General features: G+C 40.6%; 1 protein-coding gene and 1 long non-coding RNA gene across 2 annotated transcripts in view; one reads left to right on the top strand and one right to left on the bottom strand.

Annotated features, from left to right (window-relative positions):
* Window positions 1–18,133, bottom strand: part of LOC143205797 (uncharacterized) — a 489,432-nt gene that overhangs the window by 86,590 nt on the left and 384,709 nt on the right. The window lies entirely within an intron of this gene.
* LOC143205840 (uncharacterized) lies at window positions 7,278–9,012 on the top strand. Its single transcript, XM_076418859.1, has 6 exons — window positions 7,278–7,398; window positions 7,441–7,766; window positions 7,847–8,038; window positions 8,087–8,305; window positions 8,372–8,801; window positions 8,849–9,012. The coding sequence occupies exons 1-6, from the start codon at window positions 7,278–7,280 to the stop codon at window positions 9,010–9,012; spliced, it is 1,452 nt and encodes a 483-aa protein (XP_076274974.1).

The raw sequence follows: 18,133 nt of genomic DNA, 5'->3' as shown, positions 1-18,133 counted from the left end.
TCGGGCAGGGTCTGGGATATTGGCGGGAGCCGCCCGGTTGGAGGAGGCCAGCTTTTGAGCTAACCTCCTTCCTTTCTGGTTGCTCCACTCAGAATTTGTGTTGCCGGAGGCTGGTCTGGATTGGATTGGTCTAAGATTCCTGGGAGCAGGTCGACAGCTACAGCCTGTGTAATTAGCTGTGTGTGGGTCTCCACAATTGCTGCATTTAGGTGGCTCTTCGCGTACCTTGGTGCACGAACGGGTTTCATGGTGTCCGGCGCATTTGACGCACCGGGGAGGCTCTATAACGAGAGCTGGAATGGCCAAACAACTTGCAGTTGTAGCACTGCACAGGCTGGCCGTACGCTTGCTGGAGTTCGACTTTCACGATTGACAGGCCTATTTTGGTGAGATTAATGATATTCCTTTCTTCGTTAGAAACAACGACCTGGATTATGGGAAGGTCTTCGCCTGATTTAAGTTTCCACCTTTGAAGAGATTTTGGGTGGAAACCTTGCGAAATAAGGTGTTCTTTGGCTTCGTCAACTGTTACAATCGTTGGGATGTTGCGGATGATGACTCGTATTGCCCTTTCACAAAGAGGGCAGAAGCAGTGAAATGCATATTTCGGGTCTTCAAGAAGCTTGGTCAGTTTGCGGAAGTCGTTCGAAGTTGGTACAAATAAGCGAGTTCCGTCCTTTCGGCTTAAAGTTGCAGTAATCTCTATAGGATTATCTTTCGCAATTCGAAGGATTCCTGAGTATTTCTTCGTGTCACGAAGACGATGGGTGGGATTTTTTCCTTTTTACGAGCGGTGGTTGGATTTGGGTTCGCCGAAAGAGTTGGCATAGGTAGTGATGGTGGAAATTGTGAGAGTGTTCTCGAAGTGTTTGGAAGCGGTAGCTTGAGGAAAAGTGTTTAGTGAGTTAATAGCCTGGCTACTTACCTGAGTAGGCTGGGTCGTCTTGAGGGCCGCTGGTTTGGGCGTTGGCTGGGTAGCTGTCTTAGTTAGCGGCTTAGTGGACGCTGATCTGACGGCATTTCTGAAGGTTGATGGTTGCGAGTTGGCCTTGGCTCTCTGCTGCATGAGTTGGGTAGACGGCTTGGCAGCTGGCTTGGTTGCAGCTGCATGTCTAACCTTATCGACGTCCTTCGACAGCTGACTTGGTTGTGGCGGGGTGATGGGGCCCCTTTTCCTCTTTCCCACCGCGGTGAATCCATCATCCAGATCATGATTTTCAACCGTTGGGATGTGAGTTCATTTGGTGTCTCAGGAGGTTGATGTACTGACTGCGCCGAGGTGGGTTTAGTAAGGGCGTCTTGTAGCAACATCCGCATTGCGAAGAGCCCATCGCCTTGCTTTGTTAACTATATTCGAAGTTGAGTAACCCCAATTTTGAGCTCTGCATTTTAATTTTTTAGATACTCGATGAGTTCAGAACCCATCATCCGGGCAACGTCGGGGATATCATCGGCACATTTCTCTGTTGCTGGACGGCAACTTTCTGGAGGCGATGATGACTCTGGCGTGCGGGACGCCATTGCCCAGCTTGTAAAACGCTTTCCGTAAAACGTTTATGATGTACGGGCGAAGGTGCAGATGGAAGCGGTTTACGAGTCGATCGTTTAGCAATCAATTGGGGGTAATTCTCGGAGGAGTAGGTAGGCTCGGAGGACCGGACACGACCGTTCTCTTCGGAAGCTAGCACTGAACTTGAAATCGACTATAGACTGTTCACTAATTGACCACTTTTTGCTATCGACCATTTCAGTCGCTATTTTTGGTTCGACTGATTTTATTACGATTTACTATCAACTGTCATCATTCGACTAATTTTTAACATTCTCGCCTTTGGTCCTAGTCGCGACCTTGAAATTAATGCGCCGTATTTATGCTTATACATATTTATATGTAATATATGTCATTTTTTTTGTAGTTTGTTTGTGAATATCTATATATTGTAAATTAACATAGCAGCCTTTTGGAACGCTAGATTTCGAAAGCAAAAAAAGTAAATAATTAAATGATAAATAGTAAGATACTTTTGACTGGCATAATAGGTAATACTTTGAACTGGTACAATAGGTAATATTTTTTTGATAAACTTTCACGATTTTTGTTCAAGCTTCTTGCTTGCCGAAAACTTTTTCCCGAAATCTTGAAAACTAAAATTAGATTCCATAGGTTTCAGAAATTGCATTGATCCAAAAGATTAGAAGAATTTTTTACAGTAGCAGTTGCTAAATTTGTTTCAAAAATATTAATCGTAAAGAGGTTAATAAATTATATTAAATATTTGTAATAAATATATTTTCGATAGGAAAATTCTACTTTAATTTTCAACAATTTATTTTGTTGGCTATTAAGAAGAACACCACAGTTTTTATTTGTTATCAAATGGAATTTCTTAATAGAATCTGTTCCACTTTTTAAACCCTTTGAAAAAATTACCACCGAGTTATTTGGTGAAAGATATCCCAACGATATTTTTAATTATACGGTTAATAAGACTGCAATATTCCATCAAATCCAGGATTGTAACAAGTGAATGGAGAAAAATTGACAAAATTGTTTATTAGATGTCATAAATAAAAAACTGCCAAATTTAGAAATGAATACGATATGGGGGAAATCTACATTTTTAGATCCTAGATTATAAAAAAGCAGGATTAGGTATTGCAAATAATGCTGAGGGGATACAAAAAGTTATCACAAATCTATCTTCCATTCTAACTTCAAAAAATACAAATATAGTTCCACAACTTGAAATTAAACACAAAATTACTGACCAAGGATATATTGAGATCTGGAAATATTTTGGTGAATTCATACACCGCCTTATTATTTCCATTAGGTTTTAAATCAATATAGAACATAGGCAGGAGGTTTTGTAATCGTGCGATGTTATATATTGTGAACATTTACGAGCTCGTGGCTTTTTTCAACTAGGGCTACCATCATGGTGTTAAAGTCCGTCCCGTGATGTAATCCTTTTAACACGAATCTTCTCTCGGATTTTGGCCTGAATGTATGGTATTAGGTGTTTCTTTTATGTAATTCTTTTACTAGAATTTTAAAGTGCTTCGTTTCGAACAATTGTATTTTTATTGTTGTTAAGTATATGACTTGTCTCGATACAAGAGCCAGTATAGAAATGAGAAAGAAAACTTAGTAGAGGGCGCTATGACCTGTATCGAGAGGGTATAAGTTACCAGGGATCAAAATAAAGTTTCTCTTTTGTTCCAAGGCCATAAGTGGTGATTAATTCCGTACCGTCCCGAATCATAAGTGATTCGTAAAAATTGTTAAAAAAGGTTATGGGCCCAAAATTCTCGGTGTAAATGAGAAGTACTAGGGTGATAACGGAGAATGTAGATGAGTTGAAGTTATTAGTTCGGTATAGTATATATATATAATTATATATACAGGAAAGAAATTGGAAGTAAAAAGATGGCTGTATGCAACAGACGGGAATTAATTTCGGGACACTAGAGCACTCAAAGACCAATGACCATCAGAAGGAACACCAGGAAACTAAAAATGTGATCTTCAGCTATCAGTAAGAAAGACGAAAACATTGTAATCAATGTAGTAAATAGTAATGGAGTAATTAAGAGTTTAGAAAATCAATCACTAAATTTATATAAAAACAAAAACCAGCAAATTTATCCGGCTTTAATAACGCAATCAGACATTAAAATATCATTAAATATCTGGGAAATTCCACAACGTGCGTCACCGATCATCAAAGTCGGGGTGGAGTTTTATTATACAGATAGCAATAATAATAAATATATACTGCCAATTCATCATTAAACTTTAATTAAATTCAGTAATAATCAAATTAATCTTTACGGCTAGCAATATAAAAATACACTATTAATTCATCATAAAAATCTAATTAAATTCTTATATAAAGTTTATAACAGGGCGGTATTGGGATACGATCAACAGTATATTACATTATTGTACGTGGGAAAACCAATTAAGGGCGTGACCCAACATTAAATTAATTAAAAAAGGCGGTGTTTTGTTACTAATATAATTAGCGGTAAGGAGGTCACAATGGCCTCTAAAGAAGCGACCGCAGAGGCCACCTCGGCCTCAATTAATGAGGGAGACTGGTTTAACAACCCAGCCCTAATCAAAATAAGGACGGCAACAGAGCCGACAGAAGGCAGCCCAATAAGAACGAGGTCGCAGACCACGGATGAAAGAAAATCCGTGGAAAATAACGACGCGGCTGAAGATATAACACACTAGGAGCAGCAGGAGGAGCTGAAGAGTATGTCGGTTAAAAGCTTGGTAAACCTGTCGGAGAGGCAGGCCGAAAGGACGAGGCAATTAATCACGCGGGAAAACCCGTTGACTAAAAAATTAGCCTTCACCAAAGCCGACGCTAAAACAGTTGGGAGGAAAATTGACCTACTCTTAAAGGTCATATTTGTAATGTCCATGGAGCTGGACATTAAAAGAAAATCCGAGGAGGCCAACAAGAGATTGGAAAGCTTGGAAGAATCCATCGGGAAAAAGAGGGAGAGAATGGACAAGAAGAGGGAGAGTAGGATGGCTAGACTGGAAAAACTCATCGCAAAACCAAAACCTGACGAATCCACCTCCACAAACGATAAAAATAAACAAAATGAGCCCGCGAAAACCGCCAAACCTACCAAGACGCCCAGCAATGAAAAGGGGATGGCGGGGAGCGACATGGCGACGAAAGGAACGACAAAAAAAGACGACAATTGACAGAACGAAAAGAACGCTCAGCTATGCCAACGTAGCGGCCAAGCCAGGAAAAAACTGGACCACACCGCCGAGAGAGATGGCGAAAATAAGCAAAAAATCAGGGGAAGAGGCAAAGAAGGAGCTCAAAATTACACTGGCCCACCACGAGATACAGGGTGGATTTAAGCAGCTTAGGACCCTGAAGAACGGCACTATCATTATGTCGTGCCATGACGAGGAACAAAGGAGAAGAATTTCGGAAAAATTAAAAAACATCGGGAACGCAAATATTAAAAACGGAGCCAACAGAAACCCCAGAATCGAAATAAGGAGAATCATAAAGGGAACGAAAAGCGATTAATTAATCGCTGATATTGTCAAGGAGAATGAGTGAATGAGTGCATCCGAACAGCACTCCAGGGTCAAACAATACAGGGACGAATAAGGACAATATGCACCTTTAACGGAGCCAAGAGGGACACGTGGATGATTGAACTCGGCCCAAATCTGTTCAAGGCCATCATGAAACAGGGCCGCATCATGGTTGACACGATGGCACGCAAGATCACGGAACACGATGAACCAATGCGGTGCTACAGATGCTGCAAGTTCGGCCATACAGCAAAGAACTGCAAGACAAAGGAACTCACCTGCTACGTATGCGGTGGTGATCATGAAGGGAAGACGTGCAAAGCCACGAAGAAGAGCTGCACAAACTGTACAAAGGCGGGAAACAATCACAGGGCCACTGACTACCAATACTCAGTATATAAAAAACAACAGGGAGAATTAAAAAGAAGAACCAACTACGGATGGTAATGAAAATCCTTCAAGTCAAGTCAACGTGGGAAAAGGAATCAGTGCAACCGCACTGGTAAGGGAAAAAGCGGCAAGAGATGGATTGGAGGTAGTCCTAATCCAGGAACCAACGCCGAGGAAGCAGGCATGGGAAGGTTGGAAACTCATGAAAAAGATGACGGGAAGCAAACCCCAAATCTGGACCAGAAAAGAAACCCAGTCCCTACTGATACAGGGGTTGTCAACAAAAAATGTGACAACAATCGCAATAGACGACGTCTTGATCACAAACGTCTACGAGGAACCAGGCGAGAGGGCACTGAAAAGTTTAGACGAACTCACCGCCGGAATAAACAGATACCGAGGCAAATGGATAGTCGCCGGGGACTTCAACGCAAAACACACGTTGTGGGGAGCTCCAGAAGCTCACCAAGAGGTGAGGAACTTCTAGACTGGGCAATCAGTCCTAGAGCTCGCAGAAGGAGACTACACGGTGCCCAGCTTCGATTGTAATAGGGGCACAGGGCACATGGACCTCACGTGTAGTAGGGGAATAAACGTGGAAGAATGGAAAATCAAAGGTGACGAGGAAACACTAAGCGACCACAAATATATCGAATATCGAGTGGCGAGCGGAAATGGGAAAACCAACCCAAGAAAAAGGGTAAGATGGGATTTCGCCGGCACCGATTGGGATCTGGTCAGGGTGAAACTGGAAGAATTAGAGACTAATATCGGACAAATAGTAACACACGAAGTGATTGAGGAGCAGGCGGCCAGTTTTCAGAAAGTCATACAGGCAGCAGGAAGACTGGTGAAACGATAAACCATCATGGTAAGAAATGGTAATGAATGGTGGGACGGGCAGTGTGCGGAACATAAATGAACACTAACTGTACTGAAGAGGAGAATAAGAAGAAGCACGGACAATTAACAAATAGTGAATGAGTACAACGAACGGAAGAGAGAGTATCGGAAAATGATACGAGAAAAGAAAACCGAGCACGGCAATCAGGCGATTAACAACCTGATAGAAACAAACTCGTGGGACGGTATTTGGGAAGCTATCAGAAGAATGGACATAAGAAGAGGTGAAGTGGTAGCAACGCCTGAAGACGCAACACTGGAGGCAAGAGAAGCAGCCGAAAAACAAAGAGTGGAGAAATACCACCCAGCAATGGACCTGGAGGAAACAGAGCGAACTCGCGAAGTCATAAGCGCGGTCATGAGCGAGGAATGGCCGAATACGGAGACTGGCGAGGCAGAAATAACCGAAGGAGAAATCGAATCGGTTATAGAGAACATGAGAAACCGAAAGGCAGAAGGGGAAGACCGCATACCAAACGAGCTCCTGAAGAATGTCTAGATCTCGAATAAACACGAGTTCCTGACGCTGTACAGGAATTGTTACAACGCGGGATACTTTCCTAAGATATGGAAAACGGCTAAACTGTGCTGGTTAAACAAAAGCGACGGAGGCGAACGACCCGTCAGCCTTCTACCAACGCTAGGAAAAGTACTAGACAAAATACTTAATCAGAGACTACTGGCAATGGCGGAGGAGATGGAGCTACATGACTCAAGGCAGTACGGCTTCAGAAAAAACAGGTCAACCGTACAAGCCGTGAGTGATCTACTGAAATGGATCAACACCGAAAAAGAACAAGGGAAACACGTTCTAATGGTGACGCTGGACCTCCGAAACGCTTTCAACTGAGCAACCTAGGTAGAGATATTGGAAGAACTGCGAAGAAGCAGAATAAATAAGAAAATGGCAAGATCAATAGCCAGCTTCTTGACGGGAAGGAAAATCATCAGCAACCAGGTGGCAATGGAAATTGACAAGGGATGTCCGCAAGGGTCAAGCTTAGGGTCAACGGTATGGCTGCTGGGCATGAACAGCTGATTCCGCAAAGTCTCTGAATCGGAAGTAGGGGACTGCGGAATGAGAATTCAGGCATTCGCGGACGACCAGGTGATTGCTCTCAGCAATAAATACATCAGAAACAGGCTGGACCTTGCCTGGAACAACTGTTGGGAAAATTGCCAAAAATGGGCCTACGTGGCAGGAGCAGAATACAACAAGGAAAAGACTGAGGCTTGCTGTTTCTCGAGCAAGAAAAACAGCAGGCCACTGACGGTCAAACTTGGCGAAGACATCATCCAGGTCAAAGATACAATAAAGTATCTGGGTGTGACAATTGACAGGAAACAGCAGTATATACAGCACATACAGCTGTTGAGGAAAAAAACAGAAAAGGTGATGTGCCGGCTCTGGGGAATACTGCGCAGAAGAAGCGACCCTAGGGCACCAGAGGTCATGCGTCAAATATACGACAGGGTTTATTATACGGCTCAGAAATATGGGGATACAGGGCCTCGATGGGAAGGGCTAGGACATCGCTAGCAGCAGCACAAAGAACTGCACTGTTAGCAATCACAGGCGCCCATCGAACCACATCGAATGATGCTCTGCAGGTAATAGCTGGAACACCACCCCAATACCTGGAAGACGAGATCCAGGGGTGGGCTGCATAAAAATACGGATACCCCAATGGGCTAAAAGGATTAGAACCAAAGAAATTGCCATGGCCATGGGAGGAACCGTGGGAAAATCGGACAAATAGCGTCGGAAACACCAAGATATGGACAGACGCTAGTGCCAAGGAAGAAAAAGCAGGCATAGGAATAGTGATTTTGACAGGAACAAGTGCCCAGGAAGAGATAAGTCTAAGGATAAAAGAAGAATCGAGCTCCAGAGCGGCAGAATTCGTGGCGGCACAGAAAGCCATAGAACTGGTAAGGGACAGAAGCCTACCAGGACCAATCAGCATTCGAACGGACAGTAGAATGTCCATATGGTAGGCCGAGCACGCAAACACACGAAATAAGGACATAATGCAAATCAAAGCAACTTTGCTAGAGTTGCAGAAAAGCGGTAGTGAAATATCGCTAAAATGGTGTCGGAAAATGACAACGAAGGAAATGATAACCGCAGAGAGACTCGCGAGAGAAGCCACTGCAAACGAAGGAATAGGACTGGAAAACCACGGATGGATCAGCACCAGAATCATCAATAGAATCAAGGAAGGAGAAGTAAAAAGAAGATGGCGAATGCATTGGGAGCAATCCATTAAAGGAAGAACCCTCTACAAATACTGCCAACAAGTGGGGAGAGGAAATATAGGACTGAGCAGGAAGGCTGTGCAATTGATGACGGGACACGGAAATATGCAAGCCTACCTGCACAGATTTAAATTAAAGGAGATCGATGGACTCTGCGAGTGTCGCATAGGTCCAGAAGACACGACGCATATATTGGAGACATGCGAAATTGGACAGCCGACGGGAACTACCTGTTAAGGAACGCAGAGGGAATAGTAAACAAGGAAACCGTCACAGAGATCAACGCGTGGTCCGACACGGTAATCGATTATGAGGAAAATTATAGCCAGGATGCTGGCGTGCAAGAAAGCGGCCAGTTAGAGATCAGTGAGGAAATATGACAGAGAATTAGCGAATGAAGTGCGCAATATCGTCGCGACGTGGCAGAAAAGGCGCTCGGAGACCAGTCCATGAACCGTTCCCGAGACTTACGTAGGAAAGACCAGCTCAGAGCTTTTACAAGCACCAGAGCCATAGACAAATGGTCTACAATTCAGTAGGCTGATAGGTCTGTAGTCATGTGGATGGAAAGTATTGCAGCCCCAGAATGGCCTTGATGATATTACTTAGTTCGGCGAGCTGCTTTTTATTCCGAATGTTGCTGATCATTTGCGTGAGTATTTTAAGGGTGACTAGATGGTTTAAAAGATAACTTGGAGGCACTTGAGAACGAACGGAGTTGGAATTCCTAACGATTCTCAGCAGCGTTTATATTTGTAGCAGGAGGGAGGCGTTCCATTTGGGCCTCATAGGTACTAGCGAGGAGCTCGGCCTTTTCGTGGTCAGTGACTGCAAAAGTTCCTGTCTCCACTGACTTTAGGGGGGGTATGACGTTTTGCGCATTCGCCACGGGGCTTTTAGAGAGTCGCCAGAAAGTTGCGGGGCTAGACAGCCTTTGGTCCGCTAGAAATGAGTTCCATTTCTCGGATCGCCAGGCTTTAATGGATTCCTTCACTTCTCGTTTTACTCTGTTGGCCTCCCTTTTGTCTGCCGAGTTGAGGGTGGCACGAGCTCTACGATAGAGACGATTTTTGAGTCGGATCTGCGACTTGATGCCTTCAGGAACTGGCTCACTTTGAGTGTTTGAAAATGGTTGAACTTCGAATGATGAATTCTGATAGGCGGACTGGATGTCTCGAGTTAGCTTCGACACGGCACGCCCGAGTTGGTCAGGTCGATCAATCTTCGGGATTGGACCAGATTCCAAGAGAATTTACTGATATCTCTTTCAGTCGGTTTTCTTTCTGATTCGATAGTTAATATAATCGGACGATGGTCCGAATGTAACTCGTCGGGAACTTGTACATCAGAAGGACGATTGATGTTCCGGAGAATGAAAAAATCCAGAATGCGTGGAGTGCCCCGTTGTCCAATAGCGGGCTGATGGGTAGGCTCATCCGGCAGAGCGAGACCAAGCCCTAAGTTTGCACTCAGTGCTGCGATATCGTTGCCTGCTCGATTTGCGCGCTCGCAATCGAACATGGGATGGTGAGCGTTGAAGTCTCCAGCGATTATGTTTGAAGTTGGGCCGTCGAAGAACGTTTTGATGGCAAACAAGTAATGCGTGGAGTATTTCCTGTTCAGAGAGGTGATCACGATTGGACGATCCTGAGTTTCCACCTGGATAGAGGTGGACCCGATATTTGGTGACGATACAATTGAAGTCAGAAGGTTGTGTTTAATTCCCTTTTTGATTAGGATAGCAGTTCCGCCACCGCGAGTTGGGATACGGTCATTCTTGTAAACCGTGTACTTTAGAAGGGAAAAACGATGAAAATGTTTTAGGGGAGTATCCTGGATAATAGCACTTATCGACGCCTGAAGACGAAAGAACGAGGTCCAGCTCCACTTTTTTATCGCGTAAGCTGTTGGCGTTCCACGACATGATTTAAGCACTTTGGAAGCAGCCATTTTGACGAGTAAACAACTGCTGAAGGCTAGACGGGAAAGGGGGGTTGCTGCTTAGACGGCTATATTAGGAAATAATTGTTGGGATTGAAAGAACTGCAGGATGCATCTGATCATCTGCTGCAGTGTGAAGGTAGTTGGAAGACCCGCTGGCAGTGCATAAGGTTGCATTCGGGCAGGGTCTGGGATATTGGCGGGAGCCGCCCGGTTGGAGGAGGCCAGCTTTTGAGCTAACCTCCTTCCTTTCTGGTTGCTCCACTCAGAATTTGTGTTGCCGGAGGCTGGTCTGGATTGGATTGGTCTAAGATTCCTGGGAGCAGGTCGACAGCTACAGCCTGTGTAATTAGCTGTGTGTGGGTCTCCACAATTGCTGCATTTAGGTGGCTCTTCGCGTACCTTGGTGCACGAACGGGTTTCATGGTGTCCGGCGCATTTGACGCACCGGGGAGGCTCTATAACGAGAGCTGGAATGGCCAAACAACTTGCAGTTGTAGCACTGCACAGGCTGGCCGTACGCTTGCTGGAGTTCGACTTTCACGATTGACAGGCCTATTTTGGTGAGATTAATGATATTCCTTTCTTCGTTAGAAACAACGACCTGGATTATGGGAAGGTCTTCGCCTGATTTAAGTTTCCACCTTTGAAGAGATTTTGGGTGGAAACCTTGCGAAATAAGGTGTTCTTTGGCTTCGTCAACTGTTACAATCGTTGGGATGTTGCGGATGATGACTCGTATTGCCCTTTCACAAAGAGGGCAGAAGCAGTGAAATGCATATTTCGGGTCTTCAAGAAGCTTGGTCAGTTTGCGGAAGTCGTTCGAAGTTGGTACAAATAAGCGAGTTCCGTCCTTTCGGCTTAAAGTTGCAGTAATCTCTATAGGATTATCTTTCGCAATTCGAAGGATTCCTGAGTATTTCTTCGTGTCACGAAGACGATGGGTGGGATTTTTTCCTTTTTACGAGCGGTGGTTGGATTTGGGTTCGCCGAAAGAGTTGGCATAGGTAGTGAGGGTGGAAATTGTGAGAGTGTTCTCGAAGTGTTTGGAAGCGGTAGCTTGAGGAAAAGTGTTTAGTGAGTTAATAGCCTGGCTACTTACCTGAGTAGGCTGGGTCGTCTTGAGGGCCGCTGGTTTGGGCGTTGGCTGGGTAGCTGTCTTAGTTAGCGGCTTAGTGGACGCTGATCTGACGGCATTTCTGAAGGTTGATGGTTGCGAGTTGGCCTTGGCTCTCTGCTGCATGAGTTGGGTAGACGGCTTGGCAGCTGGCTTGGTTGCAGCTGCATGTCTAACCTTATCGACGTCCTTCGACAGCTGACTTGGTTGTGGCGGGGTGATGGGGCCCCTTTTCCTCTTTCCCACCGCGGTGAATCCATCATCCAGATCATGATTTTCAACCGTTGGGATGTGAGTTCATTTGGTGTCTCAGGAGGTTGATGTACTGACTGCGCCGAGGTGGGTTTAGTAAGGGCGTCTTGTAGCAACATCCGCATTGCGAAGAGCCCATCGCCTTGCTTTGTTAACTATATTCGAAGTTGAGTAACCCCAATTTTGAGCTCTGCATTTTAATTTTTTAGATACTCGATGAGTTCAGAACCCATCATCCGGGCAACGTCGGGGATATCATCGGCACATTTCTCTGTTGCTGGACGGCAACTTTCTGGAGGCGATGATGACTCTGGCGTGCGGGACGCCATTGCCCAGCTTGTAAAACGCTTTCCGTAAAACGTTTATGATGTACGGGCGAAGGTGCAGATGGAAGCGGTTTACGAGTCGATCGTTTAGCAATCAATTGGGGGTAATTCTCGGAGGAGTAGGTAGGCTCGGAGGACCGGACACGACCGTTCTCTTCGGAAGCTAGCACTGAACTTGAAATCGACTATAGACTGTTCACTAATTGACCACTTTTTGCTATCGACCATTTCAGTCGCTATTTTTGGTTCGACTGATTTTATTACGATTTACTATCAACTGTCATCATTCGACTAATTTTTAACGTTCTCGCCTTTGGTCCTAGTCGCGACCTTGAAATTAATGCGCCGTATTTATGCTTATACATATTTATATGTAATATATGTCATTTTTTTTGTAGTTTGTTTGTGAATATCTATATATTGTAAATTAACATAGCAGCCTTTTGGAACGCTAGATTTCGAAAGCAAAAAAAGTAAATAATTAAATGATAAATAGTAAGATACTTTTGACTGGCATAATAGGTAATACTTTGAACTGGTACAATAGGTAATATTTTTTTGATAAACTTTCACGATTTTTGTTCAAGCTTCTTGCTTGCCGAAAACTTTTTCCCGAAATCTTGAAAACTAAAATTAGATTCCATAGGTTTCAGAAATTGCATTGATCCAAAAGATTAGAAGAATTTTTTACAGTAGCAGTTGCTAAATTTGTTTCAAAAATATTAATCGTAAAGAGGTTAATAAATTATATTAAATATTTGTAATAAATATATTTTCGATAGGAAAATTCTACTTTAATTTTCAACAATTTATTTTGTTGGCTATTAAGAAGAACACCACAGTTTTTATTTGTTATCAAATGGAATTTCTTAATAGAATCTGTTCCACTTTTTAAACCCTTTGAAAAAATTACCACCGAGTTATTTGGTGAAAGATATCCCAACGATATTTTTAATTATACGGTTAATAAGACTGCAATATTCCATCAAATCCAGGATTGTAACAAGTGAATGGAGAAAAATTGACAAAATTGTTTATTAGATGTCATAAATAAAAAACTGCCAAATTTAGAAATGAATACGATATGGGGGAAATCTACATTTTTAGATCCTAGATTATAAAAAAGCAGGATTAGGTATTGCAAATAATGCTGAGGGGATACAAAAAGTTATCACAAATCTATCTTCCATTCTAACTTCAAAAAATACAAATATAGTTCCACAACTTGAAATTAAACACAAAATTACTGACCAAGGATATATTGAGATCTGGAAATATTTTGGTGAATTCATACACCGCCTTATTATTTCCATTAGGTTTTAAATCAATATAGAACATAGGCAGGAGGTTTTGTAATCGTGCGATGTTATATATTGTGAACATTTACGAGCTCGTGGCTTTTTTCAACTAGGGCTACCATCATGGTGTTAAAGTCCGTCCCGTGATGTAATCCTTTTAACACGAATCTTCTCTCGGATTTTGGCCTGAATGTATGGTATTAGGTGTTTCTTTTATGTAATTCTTTTACTAGAATTTTAAAGTGCTTCGTTTCGAACAATTGTATTTTTATTGTTGTTAAGTATATGACTTGTCTCGATACAAGAGCCAGTATAGAAATGAGAAAGAAAACTTAGTAGAGGGCGCTATGACCTGTATCGAGAGGGTATAAGTTACCAGGGATCAAAATAAAGTTTCTCTTTTGTTCCAAGGCCATAAGTGGTGATTAATTCCGTACCGTCCCGAATCATAAGTGATTCGTAAAAATTGTTAAAAAAGGTTATGGGCCCAAAATTCTCGGTGTAAATGAGAAGTACTAGGGTGATAACGGAGAATGTAGATGAGTTGAAGTTATTAGTTCGGTATAGTATATATATATAATTATATATACAGGAAAGAAATTGGAAGTAAAAAGATGGCTGTATGCAACAGACGGGAATTAATTTCGGGACACTAGAGCACTCAAAGACCAATGACCATCAGAAGGAACACCAGGAAACTAAAAATGTGATCTTCAGCTATCAGTAAGAAAGACGAAAACATTGTAATCAATGTAGTAAATAGTAATGGAGTAATTAAGAGTTTAGAAAATCAATCACGTTTATAATATCCAAGGATCAATGAACCACTTGTAAATTAGTAACATGGGATCCAACAGAATTATCAGTAGGATAGAAGGAAACATTGTAATCAATATAGTAATTAGTAATGAAGTAATCAACAGTTTAGAAAATCAACCACGTGTATAATTTATAACGATCAGGGAAACACTAGTAAACGAGTAACATGGGGTCCAACATATTTATCGGTAGGATAAAGAAACATTGAAATTAATGAAGCAATTAGTAATGGGGTAAAGATTAGAAAATCAACCATGTAATTGCAGGAAGAATGAAAACCTATTGAACCCAATGAAGAATTTTCAATTTCTAAGGATGGAGAACAAAGTTACTTAGCAGAATTTAGTTAGAAAATACTAGAATTTTGATATAAATATCAATTCAATTGGTGAAGAAGATAGATAAACCTTGTTCTATGTGAGTAGAAGCTAAAGCAAACCGGAGCCCTTTAAACTGCAAGGAGTCGAGAAGAAGTGCAATCGAAAAGTTAATTCATTGGGATATTTATAGGCTACTAAACCCAATATATGAAGATGGAGGAAGATATTTATAATAGGAAGGAAGGAAAATACTAGAAGATTTGTCTCATTTTAACAGCGTAAAAATCCTGAAGACAAAAAATGAAACTGAAGAGAATTTGAAACAATATATTAGTTAATTAGAGAGAGAGCATGGAGTAAAGCTATTTTGTAGAAAAAAGGGGATTCATTTAGAATATAGCAATAGCCCATTCACCGCAAAGTAATGGAAAAGCGGAAAGATTAAATAGGACATTATTAAATAATTAAATATAGTTCGGTATATGAACCAAGATACCAACAATTAAATCAAGCATTGTTCGGGTAAACTATATTTGGAGAGATAAGGTAATGATTATTGTCTAGTCATGGAAGGTAGTAATTATTCAGTAGTACTCAATGCTGAAGCATTAATAAAATGACGAAGAGCTTATAGTGGATTTAATGGACAGTCTCTATAAAGTTAAACAATTTATTGGAATGGAAAAAGCAGCGATAGAAGAGATTAAGATCCATCAAAAACACATAATTTAATGACTGCTTGAGGAATTCTACGTAGAAGGTTGTTACACCAATTAAAATTAATATTAGCACCAGCAAAAGTGGGGAAATAGTTTACAGTTATAATTTAACGGATATAAGTGTTGTTAGTTATAAGATCGCATCTAAGCAGATCAGTTTGGTACGCCAATGGAAGTCAACTTCCGTATGGATAATAGTGAAGAAATAATTAAAGATATACATTTTAGAAAGTATATAGAGAGACCAATATAAGGCAAGCATAGAAAATTTCAAAGAAGAATCTGTGAGTAAATGGATGCTGACAATTTTGCAACAGGAAGAAGAAAACAAAAATGTGAGTGATGATGAAAAAAAAAGCATTCAGGAGTAGATAGCAGACGGTGATGACGAGCCTGATGAAAATGAACCTATGTTGTCTAAATTGGAACCAATTCTAGAAGAAAGGAAATTAGACGACCATGAGATATATATCTCCTATTGTCTGTTTATTTCAAAAATGGAGCTAGTGGTGACTAATTAGTTATGATACCTCAGTAATACTAGAAGACCATGGGCTAATATAAGGCAGAAGTCGACTGGAAGGAACAAGTTAAGAAGACTGCAGTGGTGACCATTTAGTTATGATAACTCAGTGAAACCAGAAGGCCATGGACTAATGTAAGGCGGAAGTGGACTTGAAGGAGAAAGTTATGAAGAATGGTATGGTAATCGACTAGGAAATTTTAATGGATTCATGCTATTTGATAAAAACCACCCAGAGGCACGGAAGAAATTCTTTTGAAGAGAAATACATGTGTATGTTTGGCAGCCCAAGAACAAACTATATAATCGATATTAAATTGGACAGTGTTTTGGCGACTATTTGTATGATATAGTTCAAAGTTTTTTTTGCTCAAAGAGAGAATTGTTTTTAAGTAGAAAACTAACAGTTACCTTTGTTTATCACATAATTGTGTAGATTCATTTGATTAAATTATTAATTAAAGTTAAATTCTGGCAATACTGAAATAGAATAGTTTTAAGTTCGAACAAATTTGTATGTACAATGTAATAGTTTTGTTCTGGCAATTTAAATGTACTTTTGTAATCTTTGTTTACAATCTTAATTAGGTTAAGTTATATAGTACATTTAAATTTAAGGGTTTAATGGTTGCAGCCCTTCCGTGAATGCTACACCTGAGGAAGCCCCCTCCATATTGTTTTATTCGAAATGATATTACTTAATAGCCTGATCTTGATATTTTGGTTAATCGCCGATTAGAATTGCAATATAATATTTTTATTAATTAATATTATTCGAATAATTACATCTAATGACCACATCGTTACTGCTTTTCAGTGGTGTTCATCCTAAACACTGTTTTATAGCAAAATTATAATTACTGGACTACTAGGTCCGTTTTCACTCTCGCACACATCTGGTGCAATTCATACTTCTATCTCACATCTTAAATATTCGTTTAATATTCTGTTGAGAACGGAAAAATAGTTGCTCTAGTCTAAAATTACTGTTCGGCGCCTTGTCGAATAGGGAGTAGAAGATGATAATGCCAGCATAAATATGCTTTAATATAAAACCCTATGTCTATATGTCTCGCTCATCGTACCTTTCGGCCTCATAAAAATTTGAAACTCGTAGAAAAAAACTGTTAAAATTAGGTTGTACTCTCCTATTATATGTTATAATAGTTTTATTAAAATGTTAGATGCACCTGCAAGCCATAGGGCTGATGTGTCTTCATATTTATATTGTCATATATATATGCAATTATAACTTTTTAAAATAAAATGTTCGTGCTCTCTGTTTGTTCTATTTAATGTTATAACTAAAAATAACGAGAAGGAAATTAATAGATTTCTAAATAAATGTATATCAATTTCTGTTGTTATTTTCCTTCGTATGAAATATAGGTAATGTAGAACCGATTGGCGGAAATAAGGTAATAATTAGGAACTAAAATGTCTCCAATAGACAATAATTGATAAGTGATACGTGCAAAGTGATGCACGCAATGAGGGGAATTGTTACAAACATTAGTTAAATTATAAAACTATGCAAATGATAAACGTTCAATGATTTTGATAATTGTTAGAACCGGTTCGGTGAAGGTGATGGGCAATTAAAACACTGGATTCAACTGTATTTGTAATTCACAAACAACTCGCTTAAAGCTATAGCTCGGGTGGGGTGACTTTGACACCAGCATGTGCCGTAGCGTTGTTACAATTCTATATTTCAAAGCGACTATTGTAACATTAATTTAGGCAACCACATATTCATGGCGCATGGTGACAATTTATGCGCCGTCATCTGATTTTCTTTAAATACCGCTACATATAAACCAATCAAATGCTCCTATTTTCAATCTAGATACATACACGTTCATTTGTTAAATATAAATACTGTTAGCTGCCACTAAATAATATTGACATTCCAGTTTTTATTCTTAGTCTGTATGCATAGTGCAATTTAATAGTAGGTAGGTGATTTAATACAAAACTATCATGAATTACTCTCATGATAATAATTATATGCGTACTTCTGCGTACACATCAATTTTGAGTGAAATTTTTGAAAGCAACAGTGAAAACTTAAATCAAAATACCAGTACACCTTTGGCAAAAGAAAATGAACCTAACAAGTTTCCAAGTATTATTTAAATAGTACATCTTACTTCATGGCTACTCAAAATTTCCATTATAGATTT

Source organism: Rhynchophorus ferrugineus, unplaced genomic scaffold, assembly GCF_030347505.1.
Source record: "Rhynchophorus ferrugineus isolate W39M unplaced genomic scaffold, kcgeb_rfMv2 rfM17, whole genome shotgun sequence".
In the NCBI taxonomy this organism is placed as follows: Eukaryota; Metazoa; Arthropoda; class Insecta; order Coleoptera; family Curculionidae; genus Rhynchophorus; species Rhynchophorus ferrugineus.
The sequence above is the reverse complement of the archived record's forward strand: the minus strand, read 5'-3'. Positions and strand labels throughout refer to the sequence as shown.